The sequence below is a fragment of the Sesamum indicum genome, linkage group LG4 (genome assembly GCF_026168435.1).
Source record: "Sesamum indicum cultivar Baizhima isolate 11 linkage group LG4, ASM2616843v1, whole genome shotgun sequence".
Lineage (NCBI taxonomy): Eukaryota > Viridiplantae > Streptophyta > Magnoliopsida > Lamiales > Pedaliaceae > Sesamum > Sesamum indicum.
Genome location: NC_142660.1, coordinates 19837145 through 19861784, shown reverse-complemented (window position 1 = coordinate 19861784; position 24640 = coordinate 19837145). Strand labels below are relative to the sequence as shown.

Below are 24640 nucleotides of genomic sequence, written 5' to 3'. Positions count from 1 at the left end.
AATTTACCCGTGTATTTTAAAAAATGAAGTAATTTACATCCCTGCCTAAGGAAGTAAATTGCTTCAATTTTGAAAATATAGGGAGGTAAATTGCTATATTTTAAAAAATACAGGGGGATGAATTGCTATTTTATTTTTCATAAGGGGGTTTGCCTATTTTTTGTAACACATGTAGGTAGATTGTAATTTATCCTATAATAAAGTAATAGCATAACTATTATTTTTATTAAAAAAATTAAATTAATGCTTATGTTAATGATGAGATTTTAATAGTATTATAAAGTGAAATGTTAATATTAATATTAATGCTTTAATGATTTCAGCCAATTTATAAGTTTTTTCTTATACATTTTATAAGATATTTGAAAGTATTTGATATAATATTATGAAATAAGCTTTTATTAAGTTCCCAAAATTAGAGACAAAATCTCATAAATTTATTAAAAAAAATTAAAGAGACCCCAACTTCATTTAAGATCCTAAAAAATTCTTCTAAATTAATTTTTTTATATAAATTAAGTTTATATAACGATGTTGACGTTTTTGCAAATACATGTGAGTTTTTTCAAAAAGTAGGGGTGATTTGTGTAAATGATGCCGACGTTTTTTATGAGTGTATATATAATTTTTTTAAAAAATAGAGTTAATTTATCTAGATAAATTATAAGTTAGGAGGTGCAGGTAGGAATGACGTGCTATTGAGAATTTCTAACGTCAGAATTAGCCAATACAATGGTCAATTCTCAACATATTCATATTTAGAAAATAACTATATATATATATAGTTGAATTTTGAGAATAGTATTAATTTATTTCGTAACAAGTCCAACATGATGAGAAGGATTGAAAGGGTCCGGAGGAACTATTCAACGTGCGACATTTATGTCACAGTGCAGGACCATTTTCACTTTATAAGTGGTCCTCAGCCATTAATTTTGCCTCATAAAAGTCCAATTGTTGATGGTCTTTGGGACCAATCTCAACATCTTACTTTCAATTATGAGGTGGATATGGTTTTGAGTAGGAGAATCAAAGGAAAAAGTATCCTCCACATACTAATCCTTCTCAAGTTTTGTTTTTCGAATAATAACGAATACCCTTCGTTGTTTGAAAAATTACAAACACTCCATGATATTTATTGAAATTATATAATTCTTGGATGAAGATATGAAACTGTCAACTTTGCCCTTACTGTATTATTTTATTTTTTTTTAAAATTAAAAATTTATAAAAAAAAATCGAACGAGATGGATGAAGAATAATTAAAATTTATAAAAATTATCCACTTAGTACATAAAAAAATAAATACAATTATATTTTTAATCCGCAAGGACATTTTGGTCAGTTAACCATAAAAAATGGATGAAAACCTAATGGATTGAGCTAATTGTTAGATGGCCGTTAAAATAAGAGGGAGTGTTCCTTAATTTTTCAAACAACAAGGGGATATTCGTAATTATGTCAAATTTTAGGGGAGGTTGTTATAATTTATCCTAAAAAATAATATACAGGGTATTTATAATAGTATTGAAAGTTTTATAATATGGTATGGTGTATATATTTATTGTGTGATTTATATATAAAAAATACTTTTATATCCTTATTGATAATTTAATATTATCGATATATCCATCATATCCTCTAGGGCTAATCATCAAAACTGCATGGCCGCACCAATCGATCGGTCCAACCTAAACTGCACAACAATCGGCGGGTTAAGTGTGGGTTAGGTTGGTTTTGAGCTAGTAAAGAAAAATCGCGTTCGACCACAACAAAAATAATAAGATCAACAACAACAACAATAATAATATACTAGAACTTATGCAAAAAAATTTATAATATATAAGCTAATATTTAAGACGATAATAACAATTACGATACTTTTTATTGATATTGTATAATATATTTATCTTATATATTATATATGTGTGAATGATTTGCCATGCTTTATATTTATTCTCTTTTTTGGTGATACCAATATATCCTTTCATTAATAATAGAATTCTAAATTTACGTGTCCAAATAAATAAGTTTGCAATTAGTTTTTAGGATAAATTTTGCCTTTCGAAGTATGCCCATTTTTACACTTTACCATCTAATTTTTTTTATTTTTTTTTGGTCAACTTACCATTTCAACTTTGCGAAATTTGCACTTCGCCATATATGATAGCTTTTTTCTTAATCGTTCTGGTAGAAAAATATCACATACTGTATATATGTGAAAAATATCACATTTTCACTGCATGTGATTTTTTTTCAATAAAAAAAAAACTTGATTAAAAAGTAATTATAGATGACAAAGTGCAAAAATTCTTAAAGTTGTGATGGTAAGTTGACACAAAAAAAAAGTTTAGATGCCAAAGTATAAAAAATGATCATAGTTGGGGTGACAAAGTGTAATTAACCCTAATTTTTATAATAATATTGAAATAGAATTCTGACAAACTAAATAATAATAAAGAGTTTTAGTTACAACTAATTTAAATAAAAATATTTGAAAAAAATTTAATAATAACTAGAAAAATACATAGGCTGTTGATTAATTCAAATCCCTCATGATCAAATTATAGTATGCAAGTCAAGAAATTTACTTATTTTAGATAAAAAAAATATTATTAAATAATTAACATATATTCTTTGTGTATGAAAAAAGGAAGACCATTTCTCCACAAAAGTTGGAATTAGGAGTCAATGGATAGTTCCTCCTTTTGTGCTCTTAATTCTTGGAGGAGATTTGTTTGGAAGAATGCAAAGAGTTTCCCATATTTGACTGTAGACTTAAAAAAAATCAAAATATAGAAATTGAAAAATATTGGGTCATGTGGCTTAAAAACACTCTATCATGAGTACGAGGTCTTCTCTCTTGGATGTTATTATTGATAGCATTTTTTGTTTTGTAATTTAATTGAGATTTTATTGATTACGGAATTTTTATTTTTGATTTGTAATTTTTTTTACATAATAGCACATTTGGTCCGATGGTACTTTTTCGTTAGATATTTAACGAAAAAAGTCATATAGTCGTTGAGTTTATGAGGTTGAAAGCGAGAATTCTGAAATCAATGCGATAAAAAATATAAAAGCTCTAAAGGCCACATGCTTATTTTTTATTAGAATATCTAAAAAAAAATGTGACATGGGACCAAAAGTGAAAATATTCTATGCTATGGGATGAAAAATATTGTTGTTTTAAAGGAACAATGACATGATTATATAAAGGATAAATTACATTTTGCCATCCGAACTATGATCGTTTTTACACTTTGGCATTTAATCTTTTGTGGTGACACTTACCATCTCAATGTTACGAATTTTTGCATTTTGCTATTTATAACTATTTTTTTCACCAAGCTTTTGTCGAAAAAAAACATCACATGCCCTACACATGTGATATTTAAGGGTTATGTCATGTGATATTTTTTTACTTATGCACAGCATGTGATGTTTTTTCGATAAAAAAATAGTAAAAAATGATCATATGTGGTAAAGTGTAAATTTCGTAAAGTTGAGATAACAAGTTGATACAAAAAAATTTAGATGTTGAAGTATAATAACGGACATAGTTTGGATGGCAATATAAATATTTCAAATAAATTGAGCAGTACATTAGTTTGATTTATACCTCAATGTAATAAAAAATTATGAAATAAGTAAAGTGTGACAAATACCCACATGTTCGGTGGGCTCAAACCTACGGTGATGCGTGCAATTTTAGCATGAATCCAATAAGCTTGGATCATGATAATGGACTTGGCTGATTAAGGAAAAAGATCTTGAAAAACAAGAACCTATGAAAACAACACGTTAGCACTCCGACGCCTAAGTTAGTCTCGCATTTAGGAATAAATAATCATAAAAATAAATCAAAATGAGAAATTGATATATAAATAAGAAATTCGTGAGAAAATTATGATTGGAATGCAAGTTGATAGCTATAGCAAGAGAAAAAAAGTAATTACCCAAATTGTATATTCATAAATGTTAGTACTATGTTGATGTTACTATCATTTGAACTGCATGGGCTAATCAGGCCGTCAAAATTCAGATCAACCATTAAATTTGATAAAACTTACAGAACGTACATTCGATAAATTTGAGACTTATTGGATCATCATCAATGAGTTGAAGAATAAAAGGATGGAGGCATCTAGTGTTAGTCCTAATGTTTGGCATAATTAAAAATATTCCCTCGTTGTTTGAAAATTTACCGATATTCCTTAATTTCAGTTGTCATCTAACAACTAGCCCAATCTTTAGTCCCTATTGAGTTTTTATCTTTTTCTTTGGTAAACTGATTAAAATGCTCTTATAGACTAATTGAATTTTTTTTTTATATAGTTTTTTAATTTTTTCTATCCACCTCATGATTCTTTTTACATTTTTTTAAAAAAGGATATAGCAAGAAAAAAGTTGATAATTGCATATCTCCATTTAAGAATTACATAATTTTATCAAATATTAGGAAGTTTTTATAATTTTTTGAATAATAAAGTGTATTCATTATTAGACTTAATTGCATTTACTGCCGCGTATAATAGGAGTAGCCATTGAATTTTTAAAAGTTACCGAAATTTGCTCACGTAGACAAAAATTAGAATTTTTTTTGGAACTTTTACTGACTAAGTATTTCTTTTTTATTATTTTTTATGTGCCATATAAACACTTAAATGAAAAAAAAAAAGTAAAATCATATAAAATTTTATATTATGTATATAATTATAATAACAAAACTATTATATTATATAATATATATAGATTAAACAAAACATTAAACACCCGCCCCTCTCCCCCCACGCCACCACCGTCTCCTCACATAATGGGGCGACGGCATCGCTGGCCCCAACAGAGTGGGAAGACTGTGTCGCAGACCCAAGGAGAGGGGAGGCGGAGGTAGAGGGGGGAGTGGGTTTAGGGCGTAAGTTAGTTTAATTAAATTTATATTATATAAAATAACAATTTTAATTTTTATTATTTAATATTATCAACAATATTATAATATAATCTAATTTTTCATAATTTAAGTATTTATATTTTAAAATTTATGATATATATTAAAGTGTGTAAAATTATTTATACACACTTAGAAATGTCGAGCCACAACAACTAATATTTAAATTCAAAATTTATTTGTATGCAATTTGAATTTTTTTTTTCATGTAATCGCTTATGTGACATAAAAGAAATTAAAATAAAATGTCCAATTATAAAAAAATTTTAAATAAGCACTTTTTATTTTTTTCTAACGTCGTTGCTTATGTTGCAGGGCAGTTGATTTAAAAAAAAAAGAAGAAAATGCCAGTCAACAAAAGTCCAAAACAAAAGCCCTAATTTTTGTCCACATAAGTAAATTCCGACCACTTTTAAAAATTCAATTGCCGGAGTCTACAATTGCAAAAAAATATAAATAAATAATTTTGAAATATTTTTTGCCACCACTATATTTAGGGTCCTTCTATCCATTTATATACGGGACAGTAAATATAATTAAGCCTTCATAATTATATAAAATTAATTTATTATAATTTACTCAAAATGTTAATAAGTAGAAAGTTGAGTAAAGCTGCAACTATGACACTGAAAATAAAGTAAAATCTGAATTTTGTACAAAAAAAGCATATGTATATAAGTATGAAAAGATGCATATGGGTTACAACATAAGTGGTAATGACCCAAATTCAAATCTTAAAAGAAGTAAAGAGGGGTCATCTTTGGCTTAGTAAAGCTGATGCCTTCTGTCATCCAACCATCTCCACCTACAATTAAAAATTAAATAAATAAAGTTAATATATTTAAAAAAAATAGCACGAAAATCGATGAAATATTATATCACAAGAGAGGTAAAATAATTATATAAATTAAAAAAAATTCAAATTGTTTAACACCTTTTATTATATAATAGATTTCACTGTTGAAATGACTTCTAGATTAATATAATAAGTTTTGTAATATATATATATATATATATATATCTTGTATTGGTATTTTCTTTATTACTTTAAAATATAAAATATTTATGTAACATACATATATGTGCATATATATTCGATATTTTTTAAAATTTGAGTGATTTGACTTCAATTGCCGGTTCGTTCTTATTCGTTAAGCCAAATTACATTAACTAGCACATATTATATAGTAAAGGGTAAAATATATTTATATTTTCGTATGTTACGTCTAATTACACAAACACCCAATTATAAGAGCAGTCTTTAAAGTTGTAATTATACAAGTAGACTCATTATTTTAATACTGAAGTTTTACACAAACATCTACTGAAGTACATTATGCTAACAATTAATTTTATAAAAGGTAAAAAATATTTGTAATTAAGCTTAACTTTAGAGAATATTTACTTATTTTACCCTATATTAAATTGAAACTTATCCCTTGAATATATATATATATATATATACATATATAGATTCTTGATCATGACTATTACAATTAAAAGTATTATATGCATTTTTGGTCGTGTATGTAATTTAAGTTATTTGGTATTTTTTTTTTAATTTTTTAGAATAATATTTTGGTCCTATATCTTTTTAATTTTCACGATTTCGATTCTTGTGTTAGTTGGAATTCACCTCCACCAGTGAGGAGGGCGAACTTAGCAAGAAAAGGTTAAAATTGTAAAAATTAAAAAGATGTAGGACCAAATATATACTAATGTAGAAAGTTAAAGGGAAAAAAATGCTGGCAGAAATGGGTCAATAGGAACAAAATCCCCACATTTAAAATATCACGTGAAAGCCACATGCATTTTTCTGGCGAGAATAATAAATTTGATCAGAAGAAATGACTAAAAGTATGAAAACTAAAAAAATATAGGAACAAAATGCTATCCTAAAAAGTTAAAGGACCAAAATGCCAAATAATCTAAATTACAAGACGAAACTTCATTTAAAATAGGGTAAATTGCAATCCACCTATCTGTATTATGAAAAATAAGCAAACAACCCCTTATAAAAAATAAAATAGCAACTTACCCCCTATATTTATCAAAATATAGCAATTTACCTTCTTAGGCAAGAAAGTATATTGCTTCAATTTTTTTAAATATAATGGAGTAAATTATTATTTATTTTTTATAGGTGGTAATTTGCTCATTTTCAATATCATAGGAGGGTAAATTGCATCAAACCCATTTAAAATATGATTTCAGAAAAACATTTATATAATATTTCTAATTTTTGTAAAAAATTAACTCGTGAAGAGTCAAATAAAGATATTATATAATAAACTCAAATAATGAAATAACAACACTCACAAAAAGCATACATACAAACATATATGTATGTATTACCAGTGAAAATCCCATCTGGGCCGGACTTTGTACATGCGGTTATGGCCGTAGGGGTAGTCGGTCTCGGCACGCTTGGCGTTCTGGAACGCGCAGCAACCGATCGAGTAAATGCCGATGAGGACGATCACCATCACGATGTTCAGCACCGACAGCTTGTGCCAGTCCCGCCGCACGTCCTCCAGCACCCCCGCCTTGCAAGAGTCGCAATCGTAGCACAATACCGCCGGCGCGTTGTTCCATCGGTAGCAGTCGGCCTCCTGCGCCAGCGTCGCCGCCGCGTAGTTGCATGATGTTGGGGGCTTGCAGCATCCAGACTGCACCGCAGAATCAGTTCACTCATTCTCATTTCTGCTCCTTAATAATTTATTTGTGGGATAATTACGGATACATCCTTGAGATTTGAGTTTATTACAGAAAAGGTCATAAATTAACAGTTGAACTGTATCAAGTAATATATTATTTTGTGGCAGAATTGTATCTTTTATCCCATAATTTATGTAATATTTTACACTTTTAACCCCATTACTTATAAGATTCTCAAAAATAGTCCCTGCATCAATTTCAGTCCTTCTGACAATTTCGACAAGGAAATCGGCAGAAGAAAATGATGTGACCATTATATTTTCAGAGTGGAGGGAAATAACCATATTAACTTTCACGTGATTTTTTCCATCAACTCCTAACAGAAGGTGATATGAGAACCGAAATGAGAATTTTTTAAAAATTATGGGATTATTTTAGAAAGTTCCATAAATAATGAGACTAAAAATGTATTTGATCTAAATTTCTTTTGGGTAAATTACATTTTTCCATCCAAACTATGCCCGTCTTCACACTTTGACATCTAACTTTTTTTTAAAGTCAACCAGCTATCTCAACTTTACGAAATTTACACTTTACTGTTTTTTTGCTAATTTTTGTGCATGCGCTGTGCATATGTGAAAAATATCACTTCACACAACCCTTAAATATTACATGTGTACTGCATGCAATATTTTTAAACAAAAAAAACTCGTTGGAAAAATAATTATAAATGGCAAAGTACAAAATTTCATAAAGGTGAAATGATAAGTTGACACAAAAAGGAAATTAGAAGCAAAAGTGTAAAAACGATCATAATTCGAATGGCAAAATATAATTTAAAAAAAATTATGGTGAAATAAGTATTTCTTTTCTGCAATAGGCATCTATGCAGCTAGAGTTCCTATTCTTTTCTGACTCACAAGTTGGGTAAAAGATGCTTCAAAATTGTTCTAAATAAAGGCAATAGCCTAATTATTCACTTGTCTAATCAACATAAAAGAATAAATAAATAATTTTTTTTTTCTAGGTGATAATATTCATGGCATTTTCTAGATAGAAAACATGAATTTTCTCTTTTTATTTAGAAAACAAGAAAATGAGATTAATTTTCTCCCCTTTTTTCATGGATATAATTTTCATTTTTATCTAAGTTTTCATGAAAAATACTAACTGAAAATCAAGTTTAGTTGAAATCATTAATTAATCACAAAATAAATACATATAATATAATTAATTGAGTTTGATAAATTAAACAACAAGAATACTTTTTATTTTAACCATACAACTTTAAATAATAACCCCCCACCCGAAAAAAAATTGTATCTTAGAATTAAAGAAAAGGGAGAATATATAGTCTTTAATTATAAATTCTGACCACTACGGAAATAAATAATTTTTTTAATTAAATTGTAAATGACTATAATTTAAAAATTATAATAAATTAATATTATCTATGACGGTCAAATTAAATTTTAACCACGACTAATTAATATATGTTATGATTTTAGTTATGAACAAAAATATTTATCGTGGTTTTAACTCAATTCATTTTTTTACTTCACTTGCAAATACGGCGGTTAATAGTATTCATCATGAATTTTTTGCTTTTAATCATCGTATTAATTATTAAAAAAATAATATTTTCTGTGGGATCCTACACAATCAATTAATCTTCAAAAATTTAATTGTTGAACCCTAAACAAGCATAGAGAACTAAGAAATAATATCAAAACATGCATATATATAAATATATATATATATATATATACACACACACATAACAAGAATTACCTGAATAGGAGTCATGTCCTTAGTCAAATAATCAAACGGCGTCCAAAGAACAACCTTAGAACAAGCCTTGGACCCCAGAATACAACTTCTTACAGTCAGCCAATAATGAGGATCCTCAATCCTCTTCCTCAACCATGGAGAATAGTTGTCCAAATGATACTCCCTGTACATCCTCCCAGGCACAACCACCCCCCCTCCAGGCCCCGTAACGATGAACCCGAAAATCGTCAGAGCCATCAGTGCGCCGATGAGGAAGAGCATGATCACCAAGTACACCCACAGCGCCCATGCAACGTGGAAACAGGCGCCGATGAAGCCCGCCAGCGATATTATCAGGATGACGAAGCCCACGACGAGTAGTGGAGTCTGGAGGAAGCTCTCGCACGTCGTGCTGCTCCTGGCCATCCACAGCCCCGCCCCGATTATCGGGATCGAGGCTAGGAGGGTGAAGAGGTTGAGAAACCCTATAACCGTGTTGCTGAATCTGTACATGATGACGATGAGGAGGAGGAGGAAGAAGGACGATAGTTTCTTATGTGGGCTCTAGTGTGTGTAGTGTGTGTTTTTTTCTTGATTTGATGAGTGTTTGTTTGCTTTAGTGTTTTTGATTTGTTTGGTTGTGGAGGGGATATTTAATAGGGTTTTGCTTTATGCTTTTCTGTGTGTAGTTGCTTTAGGTGCTTGGAATAATAAGGTATTGGTGTGGTGTGGTGTGGTGTGGGGAGGGGAGATGATTACTTTAAAAAATTAGTGTAGTGAAAGGGTTCATATATAGTTGATGCATATTGACCAAATTGCACTTCTTAGAGGCTAAGGAATTGCTTTTTTGGAAGTGTTGGGATTAGCAAAAGAGGCTTTTTGCAAATGGTGAGGGAAACTTAGCAGTGTTGGTCACTTAGCAAAAGCATACCATTTGTGTGTGTGTCTATGGGCAGTTGACATGATTGATCATTATATATAGGAAAGGAGTAGCAACACTAGCTAGGGTTTTCATCAAGTTCAAATGATTTTTGCATCATGTAGGACAAAAATATTAGTGATGATTTTTCTCTATTATTATTTGTCAACAAGAATCTCTTTGAGTAATGTTTCTTACATTATAAGATAACTGCAGTTTTAAAATTATTGTAAATTAATATTATTTACCATAATCAGATATAATTGATGCAAAAATTTAAATTTTGACTATAATTACTCAATATTTACTATGATTTTACCTATGACTAAATATTTACCATAATTTTTAGCTGTAGCAAAATATTCTGACCCATTTGTAGAAACAACGGCAGATAGCCGTTATGCAGTCATAATTAATTAGTATTACTCATGATTTTTTTATTTTTTATCATAATAACTAACCATAGTTAAAAGTTATATTTTTTTTCTAATAAATCCTAAATGTGCAAGTGTACGTGCTTTAGAGTTTTACGCCTTAAATTTTGATTATATTATATATATATATCGACGAGCTCTAATCTTTAATTATATTGTTGGTTCCAAAAAAATAATAATAACTTGAATGTCATGAACTGTAAAAACTCATCACTCTATATAAACTGCAATAAGCTAGCCAACAAGGATCAACTTATAATATTTATTTCAATAAAAATTAAAGTTTAATTTCATGTAGTGAGGCTACCATAGGCAAATTATGCAAATATCCCGACAATTTTGTCCAAAAAAAAAAAAAAAGACTTCATAGCATTTTTCTTTAATTAACCGGGGCAATAATCATATAATTAACTATTGGCCTACATAACTGTTACTTTTAGATAAAAAAAATTATATATATAGATAAAGCACGTGATATAACTTGCAAAATCGATTAGTGTTTCATTGCATAAAATATTATTCTCTTTTACTGCGTATGAGCTTTACGATCTTGTCCTGATGTATGAAATTAAAGGGTTCATAAGCCTCAAGGTTCCTCGTCTACAGCTGATGTGGGACGCGTGCCTACATCATCACGAGTTCTCCAGACGAGCGACTTGTTATGCGCACATGACCTCGTTCCCACAAAGGGAATTAAATGATACGACTTGCAACTCGATTGGTGCTATGTTGCGCAAGGTATTATCCGCTCGTCCTTCATACCATGTTTACAATTTTCTCTTGAAAAAACACTAGCTGAGGAGGAGAGGAACCGATCGAGGCTTAAAGCCTGTCAAACTTTTCATTTGCAATTGATATAAAATGCATGAAAACGTCAAATAAACAACTATGAAGAAGCTTCTAAATTTTCACATTTACTGAAAATTCTCTTGTAATTAATTCTCAACTTTTATCACTCTTTAAAAACTAACTTTTGACCCACATACTATCCAAATAATATTTAAACTCCTCAGTCCCCATCAATCATAACATCAAATTGTACAAAGAGAATTTGATCACCACTCGACTCAACAATCAAAAGAGATCGTATATATAAATGATATATCCTTCTTGCCGGAGAATAAAGGTATCAAGTGCGCAGTTACTAGGTCCAAGGCAAGCAAAGAACCTGAGGACAATTTCGTCAAATCACCCATATTTTGGACCCCATTTTTTGCTTCTTTTTCAAAGCATTATCAAAAACCTAATAAATTAATTTTATTTTGATTGAATCTTATCTTCTATTTTATTTTATTTTATTTTTCCCAATAATTATGCAATTTGATGGTCGACACATAAAGTGCTGCAGGCTTTGCTGCCTTGATATGCCTTTACTTGCATGCATATACATTATTAATTAATGCACCTAAATAATATAACTTTTTGTTTCTTTATTGTAATTCTTTTTAGGATTAATTATATTTTACCATTCGAATTATGATTAATTTTTCAATTTGATATTTAATTTTTTTTTTGTCAACTTACCATCTCAACTTTATTAGATGTTACACTTTCCCATTCATAACTAATTTTTCATCAAGTTTTTTATTAAAAAAAACATCACATGCAGTGCAAATGTGGTATTTAAGAGTTATGTGATGCGATATTTTCTTGGCAAAAAATTCAGAAAAAAAGATCTTATATGATAAATTACAAATTTCTCAAAGTTGATATGGCAAATTGACATAAAAAAAATAAAATATTAGATGGGGTTGTATAATGTGATATTTTTCAAAAATGCATAGCATGTGATGTTTTTTTGGCAAAATATTCAGAAAAAAATAGATTTTGTATGGTAAAATGTAAATTTCGCAAAATTAAGATAACACGCTACAAAAAAAAAATTAGATGTCAAAATATAAAAACGGGCATAGTTCAAATGGCAAAGTGTAATTTACCCTTTTTTTATTAACTCTTGAAGCCCCATAATGTATCATTTACTTATTTATTATAAGGTCAATGAACTATAATTTGAAATTAAATTTTAACTAAAATAAAGTTTATTTTTTAATAAAAAATTTCATACATTCATAATTATAGAGTAATTAAGAATTATTTTTTTATAGATATAGTACTTAACTATACTTTTCAGAATATTTAATATAATAATATTTCATCTGCGATATATAAAATTGATTATTACGAGATCAATGGAATAAACATTTAATTTTTAAAAAAATGTGATGTTATTTTAATCAAGATTATGTATAAAGATGTATAAATGCAATTCCATTATGAATTATATAATTAAAAAACAAAAAAGTGAAAGGCAAATGGTCCAAAATCTTGAGTTGGGACCAATTGGAAATTATTTGAACAAAAAACAAAAAGGCAATGATTGAAACCAATAATAGAATTATTATTGAAAATTAAAAAGACTAGACCACATAAGATAGCCCAAAATTCAATCCTACTTTGAACAAATAACTAAATTAAATTAAAAATAAAAAAAGAACTACTTAAGCTACGTCCCATTTATTCAATATATATGGGATGTAAAATAAAAACTTCCTAAATTATCTAATTCTAAATGATTAGAAAATCTAACACATCGCCTCCACGACAAGCCTCTTCGTCGTGCTTGAGTCGCAACTTGTCGATCCTAACAGACTTTCAGAAGCTCGGACTACGCAACTTTCTTTCCCCACACAGGCCTGCAAAGTTCAATTAAAAAAATAAGTATTACAGTTGTCATATAATTAAAAACGGTATAAATGAGGAAAAATTCAAAAAGAGAAAGTGAGAGATTACATTTTGGACAAACGAAAGGACATCACTTTTGGCTTCACAAGTACCCTTTCGGAATGAACCACAAACACCTTGTACGTTGCCGAAACTGGCGAACTTGATGCCCGAAATTGGCCTGCCGTAGCAACTCAATTCCATGTCTTTACCCTCGTAGGCATTTCCACAAACACTTCCCGGCCTTACAGTTTGGAAATTGACAAGACTCGGATTGCCTCCGATTTCCTCGAAAAGGACCAGTTCATTCACATCTCTATTCATGAACGAACGTGGAACATGGTACCTGTGAAACAAAATGAATAAATAAGTACATAAAAATTAAAAATTCTACCATTAATTTTACACGAAATATTTTCTGAAAAACAAACCATCTCTGAGTAGGCTGGCCACAATTGGAGACACATTTGCTGTTATCATATGAGCCGCGATAGTCGCATGGCTCGGCGGAGCAGCCATCCTCCTCCGCCATGTAACTCGGCCAGTACCGGCCGAGACTATTGCCGTTAACCCAAGCCATCCCTTTCCCTAGCCCTTGCAAGTCCACGGCCACCGGCTCCTCTCCCAACGGCGCCTTGAATGTTGTCTAATAAATAAAAAAAATTAAAATATGAAAATTATAAATATTTTTTTGAATGTTTAATAAATAAAATTAATTATTTATTTTTAAATACCTTGTACCACGTCATCATCTTGTTGATGGGCATTTCTCCAGTGCTCCACACCTTGTCAACATTATTATTGAATAGCTTCGTGTTGAACCCATCTAACCCGACCTTGTACGTCCATGTACGCTTGGACAAGTCCTTGATGATGCACTCATCACCCTTCTGACCAATAATCTCGATGGGTCCAGGTAGTCCAGTTTGTACCACATCAAAGTTTGGACCGTAGTTCTATACAATAATTAATTAATGAATAAAAAAATAGAAAATCAAATAAAATAAAATGAAATAATTAATAAATAAATAAATAAAAACCTGCAGCCCAATTGTAGCACTAAGCAATGTAATTTGGTTCCTTCCAGGCTTCAAATGAATCCTCTTCTCAAACTTATAGTTAAAGACTCCATATGTAGCCCATTGAGAACCTAATTCATAAATAAAAATTATTTAATTTCATTAAAATTCAAATATTTAAAATAAAATAATTTATTTCAATTTCCTACCGAGGTGTTCGCCGTTTATGAAAGAGTGCATCACATGTCCAGTACCGTTAATCCTAATCCTCATTTCATCGCTCCAGACGGGGTCGTCTTTACCCAAATGCAAACTATACAATAATAAAAAAAAAATTAGCTAAATAATTAAAAAATATTATTTAATTATTCTTGGGGAAAAAAATAAAATAAAATACCTTGTCATGTACCACATATAGTCACTAACATCATTAGCAACCTTTTGATCAAGAAGGTGGCTGGCGGAGACTTCACCCTTTCCATGAACCAGAGTCTTATGCAGAGACTCAGACATCCATGTCCATTTCAGTGCCATTGGCTCATCTTCTGCCTTGTTTGACACCTTCACCATCATTGATGTCTGAGTATTTACCTGTACAATAAATAAATTATTATTAAATTTTTTTTCTTTAATATTTTATTTTACGTCAAAAATTTTATAAAAATTATACCTTGGCGGTATTGAAAACCTCCTTCTTACAGTCGGGAAGTATACTCACGGACCATGCGGGCACGTTGTACTTGGCCCCTTGGTATGTTACGGTCGCATCGGCCGTGGTGTTTGCGTTGCCGAAGAAGCAAGTTTGTTGGTCGTTCGTCGAGTAAACAGTTGCCTGTAATGATTCATAATTAGCAATAAAAAGAGTACGTATGTACGTACTTACATACACTCGATGTGTGTGTAAATATATCAAAAATCAGTGAGACACCAAATGACTGACCGTCACAGAGTTTCCATAATCAGTACTAGAAACATTGCCATAAGTCAGAGTTTTCTCAATTGAGTGCAACACGTCGTGGAGCTGTTTCAAATGTCCATATTTCGGCTGGTTCAAGGAACCTGAATAAAAATTTAAAAATATAAATGATAATATTAAGACAAAATAAAAAATAATAATTTAAAAATTAATAAAAAAATAATTTATTTTACCGTATTCATTGAGAGGAGCATCGTAGTCGTATGTCGTGGTAATATACGGACCACCCGACGTTCTACCAAAATTCGTCCCGCCATGATACTAAATATGAATAAATATTTAGCTAAAATAAATTTAATTTAATTTAATTTTTCCAGCATGGTTTAATATTTATTTACCATGTAATAATTCTGAAAAGTGCCACCAAGCTGGAAAAATCGTGCAACGGAAAACGCGAGATCCTCAGCAGTCCTGTGTGGGTCTTTGCCACCCCAATTCTTGAACCTAATTCATGAATATTAATTAATTAATTAATTTTCAAATAATCAATATATTGAAAATAATTAAAAATAAATAAAACCTACCATCCAGTCCAATTTTCTGTCCACATCTTTGGGCTGTTAGGGTTGTTCGGTGTGAATTGATCGCAGTACCATCCGTTGCACGTGTTTATCTACAACCAAATATATTTTTTTAAAATTAAAAAAAGAATGTAATTAAATCCCATTTAAAATTAAAAAATATTATTTTAAAATTGGGAAAAATACAAGCAACCCCTTGTGATATTGCAAATTAGCAAATTACCCCCTTATGAAAAAACAAATATCGATTTTCTCCCTATATTTTTTAAAATATAATAATTTACCCCCCTATTATCTTTAAAATGAAGTAATTTACCTCTTTGTATAAGGAGGTAAATTGCTTCATTTTAATAAGTATAAGGGGATAAATTACTATAATTTTTTCAAAAGGGATAATATGTTCATTTTTAATATAATAGGGAAATAAACTACGATTCAGCCTTTTAAAATTACCACAGAGGAAGGAGCATCATTTTGTTGGCACATGATCCAAGGGACACCAATGTCCAAAGATTGAGCCATATTTGCACACCAATTCATGTATGCTTTTCCAGCATCTCCATATGATGCTATCACATTGCCATACTCATTCTCAATCTGCAAACAATTTATTTTTATTATTAATTAAAATTAAATAATGAACAAAATATTAATAATAATAATAATAATAATAATAATGTAATTAAATAAATTCGGACTTGAGCGAGTATAATAGGGCCGCCTTGCGATGCAAACAGCTTCTCCTTCTTTACCATGTCGACTATCAACGACGTGAAATTTTGCATCTCGTTCTGAAATATTATGACGGTCAAAAGTCAGCACATATAGTAATTTCATTTTTTTTAATAAAAAAATCAATATTTATTACCATGAACACATTGTTCGCCGTACGGAACTCGATCCCGGGCATATTATGCAGCCATACGGGAAACCCTCTGGTAAATTAATTAAATTAATTAAATTTATATATTTTAAAAAAAGCAAATAATATTATATTTTTTAAAGAATAATAATAAAAATAAAACATACCCATAGTTCCATTCAGCACAAACGTACGGTCCGATACGGAGAACAGCATAAAGGCCTTGGTCTTGGACGGTCTTGATGAACCTGATGAGGTCCAAATTTCCGGTGAAATCATACTGCCGGCGCAATGGCTCATGAGCATTCCAAAACACGTATGTCTCGATAGCGTCTAGTCCTCCTTCCTTGGCCTTTTTTATCAAATCAGGCCACATCTAAATAATAAATTTAAAAGAAAAAAAAATAGGTTAAAAAATCGAGCGTAAAACAACTTAATACTTACAATTTATTAGTAAAAATAAAAAATAAAATAATAACTGTGAAATTTTGGAAATCTTTGTGTTCGTTGATACCTCAGACGTACTTCTCGGATAGTGAATAGAGCCTGAAAGAATTATTCTACGTTGGCCGTTGATGGTAATTGCCCGGCCATCGCGGGAAATGTCTGTGGCAGTGCAGGTTGTGAGGATCAGTAGAGAACAACAGAAGAGAAACAAGAAATTCATCTTCATCCTGTGGGACAGATAAGTGAAATTGAAATAGTAGTGAATAGAAGTGTCTGTCATTTGTGGTAATTTATAGGTTTATTTTGAGGATATGAATATCTGAAAAAGATTTTGAGTCAAACGTAATCTGGTTTTAGTTATATCCGATCAGAAATACCGTCGGGATAAAGAATTCAAGTTGAATGAATTTTGAATTTATATTTTGGTATATCCATTTATTTTTATTAATTTTGAGTGTAGGATTATTTTTGGGAATTTGGGTTTATTTGTTAGTTATGTATTTACGGATTAATATGTCATAATTCAATTTTATCAATTCAAAATAAAAAATTATGAATTTTGTTTTTAATAGATTCGGATAAGTGTAGTTATGTTTGAGTACTTCGTCCGAGAGAAAGAGTCCACAATTTATTGGACAAGCTAATTCGTGAGATTTAAGAATTCTACTTCATATAATGAGTTCGAACTCTATCAACGTGTGTGATATTATTCTAATTTGATAATATTTATTGATTAAATATAATTATTTAATATTGATAATTAATATATAATTATTATAGTTGTTTATAATTATTAGATATAGATATTACGTATTGATTATTATAATCAATTCACGCAAAAAAAAATGAAAAAGAAAGAAAGCGTTTGCATATGTGTAATATTATAATTAGGTTAGTCTAGATACACATATATAAAAATAAATTGGGTAAATTACAACGATCTCTTCTGAGGTTTGGCATAATTACGAATATCTTTTCACTGCTTGAAAAATTACAAGTACCATTGATGTAATTTGATAAAATTATGTAATTTTTGGATAGAAGTGTATGAAATTGTCAATTATGCCCAGCAGTATTTTTCTTTTTTTTAAAAATAAAAATTTATAAAGAAAATCGACCAAAGTGGATTTAAAAATTATAAATAATATATTATCCACTTAGTCAGTAAAAAAAATCAAAAACATTAAAAAAAATAAATAAAATTAGTCCACATGGACATTTTGGTTAGTTCACGCAAAAAATAGATCGAAACCTAACGGAGACTAACGGAATGGGCTAATTATTAGACGATCGTTAAAATCAAGAGTATTGGTAGTTATTCAAACAATGAACGGGTATTCATAATTATACGAAATATGAGTGCTTAAACCTTCGTCACCTTCGGGCCTGTAGTAATACAAAAACCATGTGTCTTTGGTAGCCAATTATCCCGAACTGACTTACCAGATCCAATTTTACAACGACAACCACTTAAAGGCAATTCCCACGCCCCTATAATGCTCCGCCATGTGAAAGATGGACGAGTTCCAAACTGTGCCTAAATCCTAATAACTTATAAAGATTATAAACCTAATTCGTAACAATTTATAAAGATTAGAAACCAAAAATTATGTTTCAAAAAATTTAGGGATCAAATTCAATTTTAACTCAAAATATAAGGACAAAAGTACAATTTAGTCAACCTGAGATTCATCTCGCCTATTTTTAATAGGACTGGCCGTTGTGACATATTGTTTTCACGTACATACAATAAGTTTACGCTTTAAAATATATTATAAATAAGAAAAATATATAAATTAGTACATTATATTTACAAAAAGAAAGAAAGAAAAAAATAATAATTTATCAATGAATGTTAATTTTGAAAAGTTGAATAAATTAGTTATTATATCATGAAATACATTTTTTACTTCATCAAAAATTAGTATGGCGATATTATTAACTATCGTTTGTGAATGTGGAAGAATTTTTCTTTTTACATTAGTATAAATGTAAAACCCACCCCAGGCTGACCTATTCCCCAAGTTGGTACCTAAACTTAGTTGATGTTTTTTTTAATTAATTAATATTATTTTTACTAATTATTAGCAATTATTAGTTAATTATATATGTTTAATATTATGAATTGGCATATATATATATATATATATTGTCTTTTTCACTAACCTCTTTATTTGTTTGATTTCCCTTCCTTATCTCTCATCTCACTTTTTTTTATTTAAAGTTTTATTTCTTCCATCTCTTATCATTTTGTATTATGTTATTGTATTGGGTTAATTACACTTAAACCCCCTCTAAAAATGTAAAATTACATCCTTCTATAAAATAATTTTAAAATTACACTTACACCCTTTTCGAAAATTTATCGTTTACACCTGACTCCTTTTTGTTAGGGTTTGGACGAAAAATGCTAATATTAGCAAAAAAAATTACATAAATTTTTTATTTTGTCCAGCGTTTGATATTTTCCCTTACAAGTACAAAATTATTGCTTGAGAATGTTCAACGAGGGATAAAATTAAAAATTTATGTATTTTATTTACGAACGTCAATATTTTTAGTCCAAATCTTAATGAAAAGTGTTAGATATAAACAGTGAATTTTTTAGAGGAGGTGTAAGTCTAATTTCAAACTTCTTTCTGAAAAAAGTATAATTTCGTATTTTTAAAGGGGGCATAAGTACAATTAACCTCATTTTAGTTTACTTATTCTTTATTTCACTTGTTACAAATCACCAAATGCTTAAATAATTTAAAATATTGTTTCATAACAAATTTTAATAAATAAATATAAGTTCAAATTTAGAAAATTAAACACACACACATTGAGTGTGCAGACAGTGCCAGTGAAAAAATAATCGATGAAACAGATTCATTAAAAAAAATGAAATGTAAGAATTACCTAAAATAAGTATGAAAAAATTCAAAAAATTGCAGGACTCCCTCCAAAACACATCATTAAAGCAAAATTTGATCTCTCAAAATACAATTGGGAAGATGTTGCAGAGAATGCAACTTTACTACAAAAGAAATCTTGTACAAGATGTCGTGTTTCCACTCTACACATCGTTAACAAATCGAACTACAGACGTATTTCTTTCGAGAGAAAAAAAAAAAAAAAAATCTATAGTCTCATATTTGATCTTTCTTCTCAGTAATCCAAATCAACCTAATATTATGGAGCTAAGTAAAAAGAAGAACAGTAAATACGTACGATTATTCGTTTCTTTTCAACACGAAGAAATCAGCTACTTGTCTTGAAAATATGATTCAGCTGGGCATCGGCTTGTTCTCCAAAAATGATCTGAAAAGAATAAACGCTTGTCGTGGGCGATGTAGAGGCACCTCGTGCCCAGCTCCAGTAACGGTCACCAGAGTCAGTCCTTTGTACACTTGGCTCCATCCACCAACCTATGTTATGGCGTAGGAAAAGTCAATCAGAAAATACCAGGTTTCGTTTATGGAGCAACATGGCAATATAGATGCAGAGAAAGAATGAAAACTTCAATGTTTGTTTTTATTGTCACTTACCTTTCCATTATCGTACCAAGGATACCACTTTGTTATGGTTGGAAGCTTCAAAGCATCGATTGAATAGCGAGTTGCAGTGACGGGAACAACTGCATCAGTATCTCCACTGAAAGAAACCAAGCATGATCCCTCATTAACAACTCTCGTACAAGAAAGAGATCATAAACTCTGTGATTGGATATAATATGGTATGGATTCTAAGTTGAAAGTTGGCGACATGGGCGGCTGATTTCTCAGCTTGAAATGTCTGTTCACAGCAGAGCTTCGATGCCGCCCCATGTGGGCGCAACTTAAGTGTAGACAGTTAGGATCACAAGTGATCATGTCGGTATTTACTTTTCTGATATCATAGTATACTGATGTAGCGGTTCAGAAAAGATGTAGCCGTTTCAACCTTGTATAGTTAGACTTACAATCAAGAAGCCAACAGCTGTAAATAAATCAACCAAATATATGTCCAACCATTGGTATTTATAGCAAAACAGGATAAAACCATCTTCAGCTGTTCTAAGCCGCAAGAGTCAAACATATATTCCCCTGCTGCAATAAAGCCAACTTCATTTCTATATCTGGTAGTTGGTGGAATTCCATATAATTTTCTTTCAACCATGAGTTTTCTTACAACATCATCAGATGTTGCCATGATCTTATGTGCGTTTGTTATCAAACGCAAATTATCCAGAAGTGAAATATCAAAAGATGTTTATTTTTAAATGCTGCGATAAATCAGAAAGGGAGCTCCTTCATTAAGACAATTACCCCATCATTGCAAAATTGTATCCAGAACTTAAATAAACACGTTTTCTGGAACATGTTGACATTCGAATATCTAAAATGCATTTTCCATCAATGTCAACAACTATATATGGTGAACAGTATGCATCTGTTCGTATTTAAATGCTCAAGAAAGAAAAGAGCGGGGAAAAAGGAGTTAACTCAATTTTTTCCTTACCTAAATACCCAAATCCTGTGTCCAGCAGCTATCAGTTCTTGATAAATAGGAAGCACAGATAGAGGAGTATCTGCCCAGTAGTTACCAACTATATCGCTGCAAAACAAAGATATCAGATTCAAGACGTGCCACAACTCGCACAATCAAGGATAAGAGAAACTGCAGAGTTAACAGTACCTGCAAGATTGCCATGGGTAGGAAATCCGTGTGACGTTGGCATGTAATGCATTTTGAACTTCAGGGAGATTGAAGTAAATTTCAGAATACCGTTCAGTGCAGGGGTCATATGCCCTGGACATCCATGGCTGCATTTGAAAAATTAAGGGTCTCAAACAACACAATGATGCATGAAAATTTTTCAGCAAGTCCTCGTACAATAGTTGAGCTTAAATGATGCAGATTATGAAAACGAATGAAGGACAGATCTCATTATTTCCTGATACAGGTTTTGCAACAAACTAGAAGTTATTCTATCGACATATTTGAATTAGTTATTCAGATTCAGATTATTCTTTCATGATTTTGGCTGACCCACATAGTACTTGACTTTGCAACTCCATAACCCGTTTCCCGATACTGTTACAAATAGTAAGTTCAACCATAAACGAAATTTATGTCAGACGGCATGATTATCTTTCCTCTCCTGACTAAACTTTCAGCACACAGAGTGTTTTCGACACAGAGTTTGTTTTAGAACACTTAATAAGGACTACCAATTTTCCAGCAGTCTAAGGTCTGATCTATTTTGATGGATGCTCAATGAAGACTTACATAGTGACCCCTTAACCGACGTCTAAGTGAAGAAGCGCTATTGCAGGGACGAGTATAAATGCTGTAGGGATCAATGTTCCCCATCTCCTTGTCGGCGAGATCAAGAGATTTGACGCAATCACTTGAAGGATGAGTAGAGGACCCCAAGTCACATGTTCTACGCAGAATTTTGTAAGTTGAGTCTGAAATTAAACCGTGAGTCCACCAATACTCAAATGTGCCGATATAATCATGGTAATCATCAGTGACAGCATTCCCCACCTAAAGAGACAAGGTCCGGTCACAAAAATCTCAGCAAATACGTCTGAAAGTTAACTTACATAAACTAAACTAGAACTTAAGTCAAGTAGGATCTCGTATGGAGTACCATGAATCCCTTGAAATTAATAACTGGATTCTGAATTCCTTTGTTTCTTTGGTATATGATTTGAGATAGCTGAGGAACATAATGTCCTGAAAATATGAGCAAAAACTCAAGATTACAATAATCATTCGGTGTCATTTGCGTAGTTCATACTGTACCCTTCTGCACAACTAAGAAGACCATACATCACAAACCTGCATAACTTTCTCCAGCAATGTAAAAATCTCTATATTTGTACTGAGGAAACCTCTCGAACCAGCCGACAAGAAATGCATACGCATCTTCAGCTAAAAATTCATAACACCCACATCCAAATCAATCAGAGGCAAGTAGTCTAAGTAAATCAACTAGGATAGAAACTATTCCACTGCAGGCGCATATACGAAACCAATGCAAACGAATAACAACATTTTCAAGATTCAAGATTCAAGATCCCAATTTTCTGGAGAAAATTACCTGTTCTCTGGTCACCTACGGTATACAAATCCGATGAAGTATTTGAATACGAAAAACCAACACCAGCCGGCGACTCTAGGAAAAGCAAATTCGCCACTGCCATAAAACATCAGAAGACTCTTGAGAAGGTAATGACTGAAAAAGCAAAAGCCAAACATAATATGCATTCATATCAACTGAAAGAACTCAAAATTACAACCGAATTGCCACATACATTTGTTCCAAGAATAAGGATTGAGGTAAAGGGTTTTCCCATCGGAATTAATCCGAAATGGGCCGATCTCTTCGGCCGCTCCATAAGCTACGGAAGAGCAACCAGGGCCACCATTAAGCCACAAAACAAGTGGCCTTGAATCAGGCCCTCTATATGCAGGTGCCTCAGTTAACCAGTAAAACAATGCCCTCCCAGACTGCTGATTCACAGTGATATAACCTGAGTACTGATTGAATCCAACATTTTGAGGCTGTCCAGGCAAATATGTAATCCTATCTCTTTCCTGATCTAAATTAGACAAAGAGTAACCAATGCCCACAAAAGAATTCAACCACAGGATGCAAATTGCACATAAAATTGACTGCACTTGATACCCCATCAATCAATTCCTTTCACAAAAAAGAATCAACCAACAAAAAGAAACACAGCCCAGAAACACAAAAGGGTTTCTGGGATTCCCCAAATTTGAATTGGAATCTATTTACAAGAAGAATGAACAGTAGAGCCGGGTGAAGAACAGGGCCCAACCAAGAAACTCATTGGCTGGCATTTATACAGATGGCTCAATTAATGAACAGCAAAACCAATACGAAGCAGACAAAAACTCATCATCACAAATCCCCATAATATTCTCAGATTCAAGAAAAAATATATAAAAAAGAGTATAAGAAAAGTCAGCTGGTCTTTTTCAGTTTTCTTCTACACTCCCAACTCGTAACACAGCTGACACCCACATGCCTCATGTTTCTTGGGAAAATGACTGATGAAAAGGGAGAAAGAAAACACACAAATGGCCACAGAATTCTACGAAAAAATTCTATGGGTTTAGAACTTTAGAGGGAACCTAGCTGCGAGAGTGATGAGAGATTGTGATTGGACATGTGGTGTACTGGGACTAGCAGTCAAGAGACAGGACAGAGTTGTTAACCAATACAAGCAAAGCAATTACCTCTTTTGTTTGGCTCTCATTACCAATAATTGGTAGTTGTTAAGTATGAACAAAAGTTTCCCCACACGATTTCATATTTTTTATTGAAAAATTTTGATTCAAATGAGTTTGATTAAATCAAATCCATTA

At 31.0% G+C, this 24640-nt stretch overlaps 3 protein-coding genes across 4 annotated transcripts; all 3 read right to left on the bottom strand.

The window, feature by feature from the left end:
* Positions 1-5555: 5555 nt before the first annotated feature.
* On the bottom strand, positions 5556-10224 carry LOC105161109 (tetraspanin-6). Its single transcript, XM_011078696.3, has 3 exons — positions 9398-10224; positions 7304-7617; positions 5556-5753 (listed from the first exon to the last, which is right to left on the bottom strand). The coding sequence occupies exons 1-3, from the start codon at positions 9887-9889 to the stop codon at positions 5714-5716; spliced, it is 846 nt and encodes a 281-aa protein (XP_011076998.1). The 5' UTR covers positions 9890-10224; the 3' UTR covers positions 5556-5713.
* A 2882-nt stretch (positions 10225-13106) lies between these two features.
* On the bottom strand, positions 13107-17501 carry LOC105161108 (beta-galactosidase 15). 2 transcript variants are annotated; one of them, XM_011078695.3, is made up of 17 exons: positions 17343-17501; positions 16996-17204; positions 16835-16901; positions 16665-16757; positions 16420-16563; positions 15970-16058; positions 15784-15889; positions 15619-15706; positions 15410-15528; positions 15140-15301; positions 14867-15060; positions 14679-14782; positions 14491-14600; positions 14185-14406; positions 13882-14096; positions 13520-13796; positions 13107-13422 (listed from the first exon to the last, which is right to left on the bottom strand). In XM_011078695.3, the coding sequence occupies exons 1-17, from the start codon at positions 17499-17501 to the stop codon at positions 13312-13314; spliced, it is 2469 nt and encodes an 822-aa protein (XP_011076997.1). In that variant the 3' UTR covers positions 13107-13311. The 2 variants fall into 2 exon arrangements, with proteins under 2 accessions (XP_011076997.1, XP_088736317.1); XM_088880191.1 differs by having other exon boundaries at positions 15416-15528.
* A 2704-nt stretch (positions 17502-20205) lies between these two features.
* LOC105161107 (serine carboxypeptidase-like 27) lies at positions 20206-24470 on the bottom strand. The gene is made up of 9 exons (XM_011078694.3): positions 23563-24470; positions 23349-23444; positions 23087-23179; positions 22896-22981; positions 22529-22789; positions 21935-22062; positions 21758-21853; positions 20806-20911; positions 20206-20685 (listed from the first exon to the last, which is right to left on the bottom strand). The coding sequence occupies exons 1-9, from the start codon at positions 23939-23941 to the stop codon at positions 20545-20547; spliced, it is 1386 nt and encodes a 461-aa protein (XP_011076996.1). The 5' UTR covers positions 23942-24470; the 3' UTR covers positions 20206-20544.
* Positions 24471-24640: the final 170 nt, after the last annotated feature.

What these genes read in the sequence shown, in the direction of transcription:
- LOC105161107 (XM_011078694.3), bottom strand. Translation starts at nt 23,941, where the DNA reads ATGGGGTATCAAGTGCAGTCAATTTTATGTGCAATTTGCATCCTGTGG. An exon ending in TGCTGGAGAAAGTTATGCAG is followed by an intron (nt 22,982 to 23,086) that starts GTTTGTGATGTA and finishes TCATATTTTCAG; the next exon opens with GACATTATGTTCCTCAGCTA. An exon ending in GTCGGTTAAGGGGTCACTAT is followed by an intron (nt 22,063 to 22,528) that starts GTAAGTCTTCAT and finishes TTTCAAATGCAG; the next exon opens with CCATGGATGTCCAGGGCATA.
- LOC105161108 (XM_011078695.3), bottom strand. Translation starts at nt 17,501, where the DNA reads ATGAAGATGAATTTCTTGTTTCTCTTCTGTTGTTCTCTACTGATCCTC. An exon ending in ACAGAAAATTGGACTGGATG is followed by an intron (nt 15,890 to 15,969) that starts GTAGGTTTTATT and finishes TTCATGAATTAG; the next exon opens with GTTCAAGAATTGGGGTGGCA. An exon ending in AGATGATGACGTGGTACAAG is followed by an intron (nt 14,097 to 14,184) that starts GTATTTAAAAAT and finishes TTTATTTATTAG; the next exon opens with ACAACATTCAAGGCGCCGTT.
- LOC105161109 (XM_011078696.3), bottom strand. Translation starts at nt 9,889, where the DNA reads ATGTACAGATTCAGCAACACGGTTATAGGGTTTCTCAACCTCTTCACC. An exon ending in AGGACATGACTCCTATTCAG is followed by an intron (nt 7,618 to 9,397) that starts GTAATTCTTGTT and finishes TCTGCGGTGCAG; the next exon opens with TCTGGATGCTGCAAGCCCCC. An exon ending in CCCAGATGGGATTTTCACTG is followed by an intron (nt 5,754 to 7,303) that starts GTAATACATACA and finishes TTTTAATTGTAG; the next exon opens with GTGGAGATGGTTGGATGACA.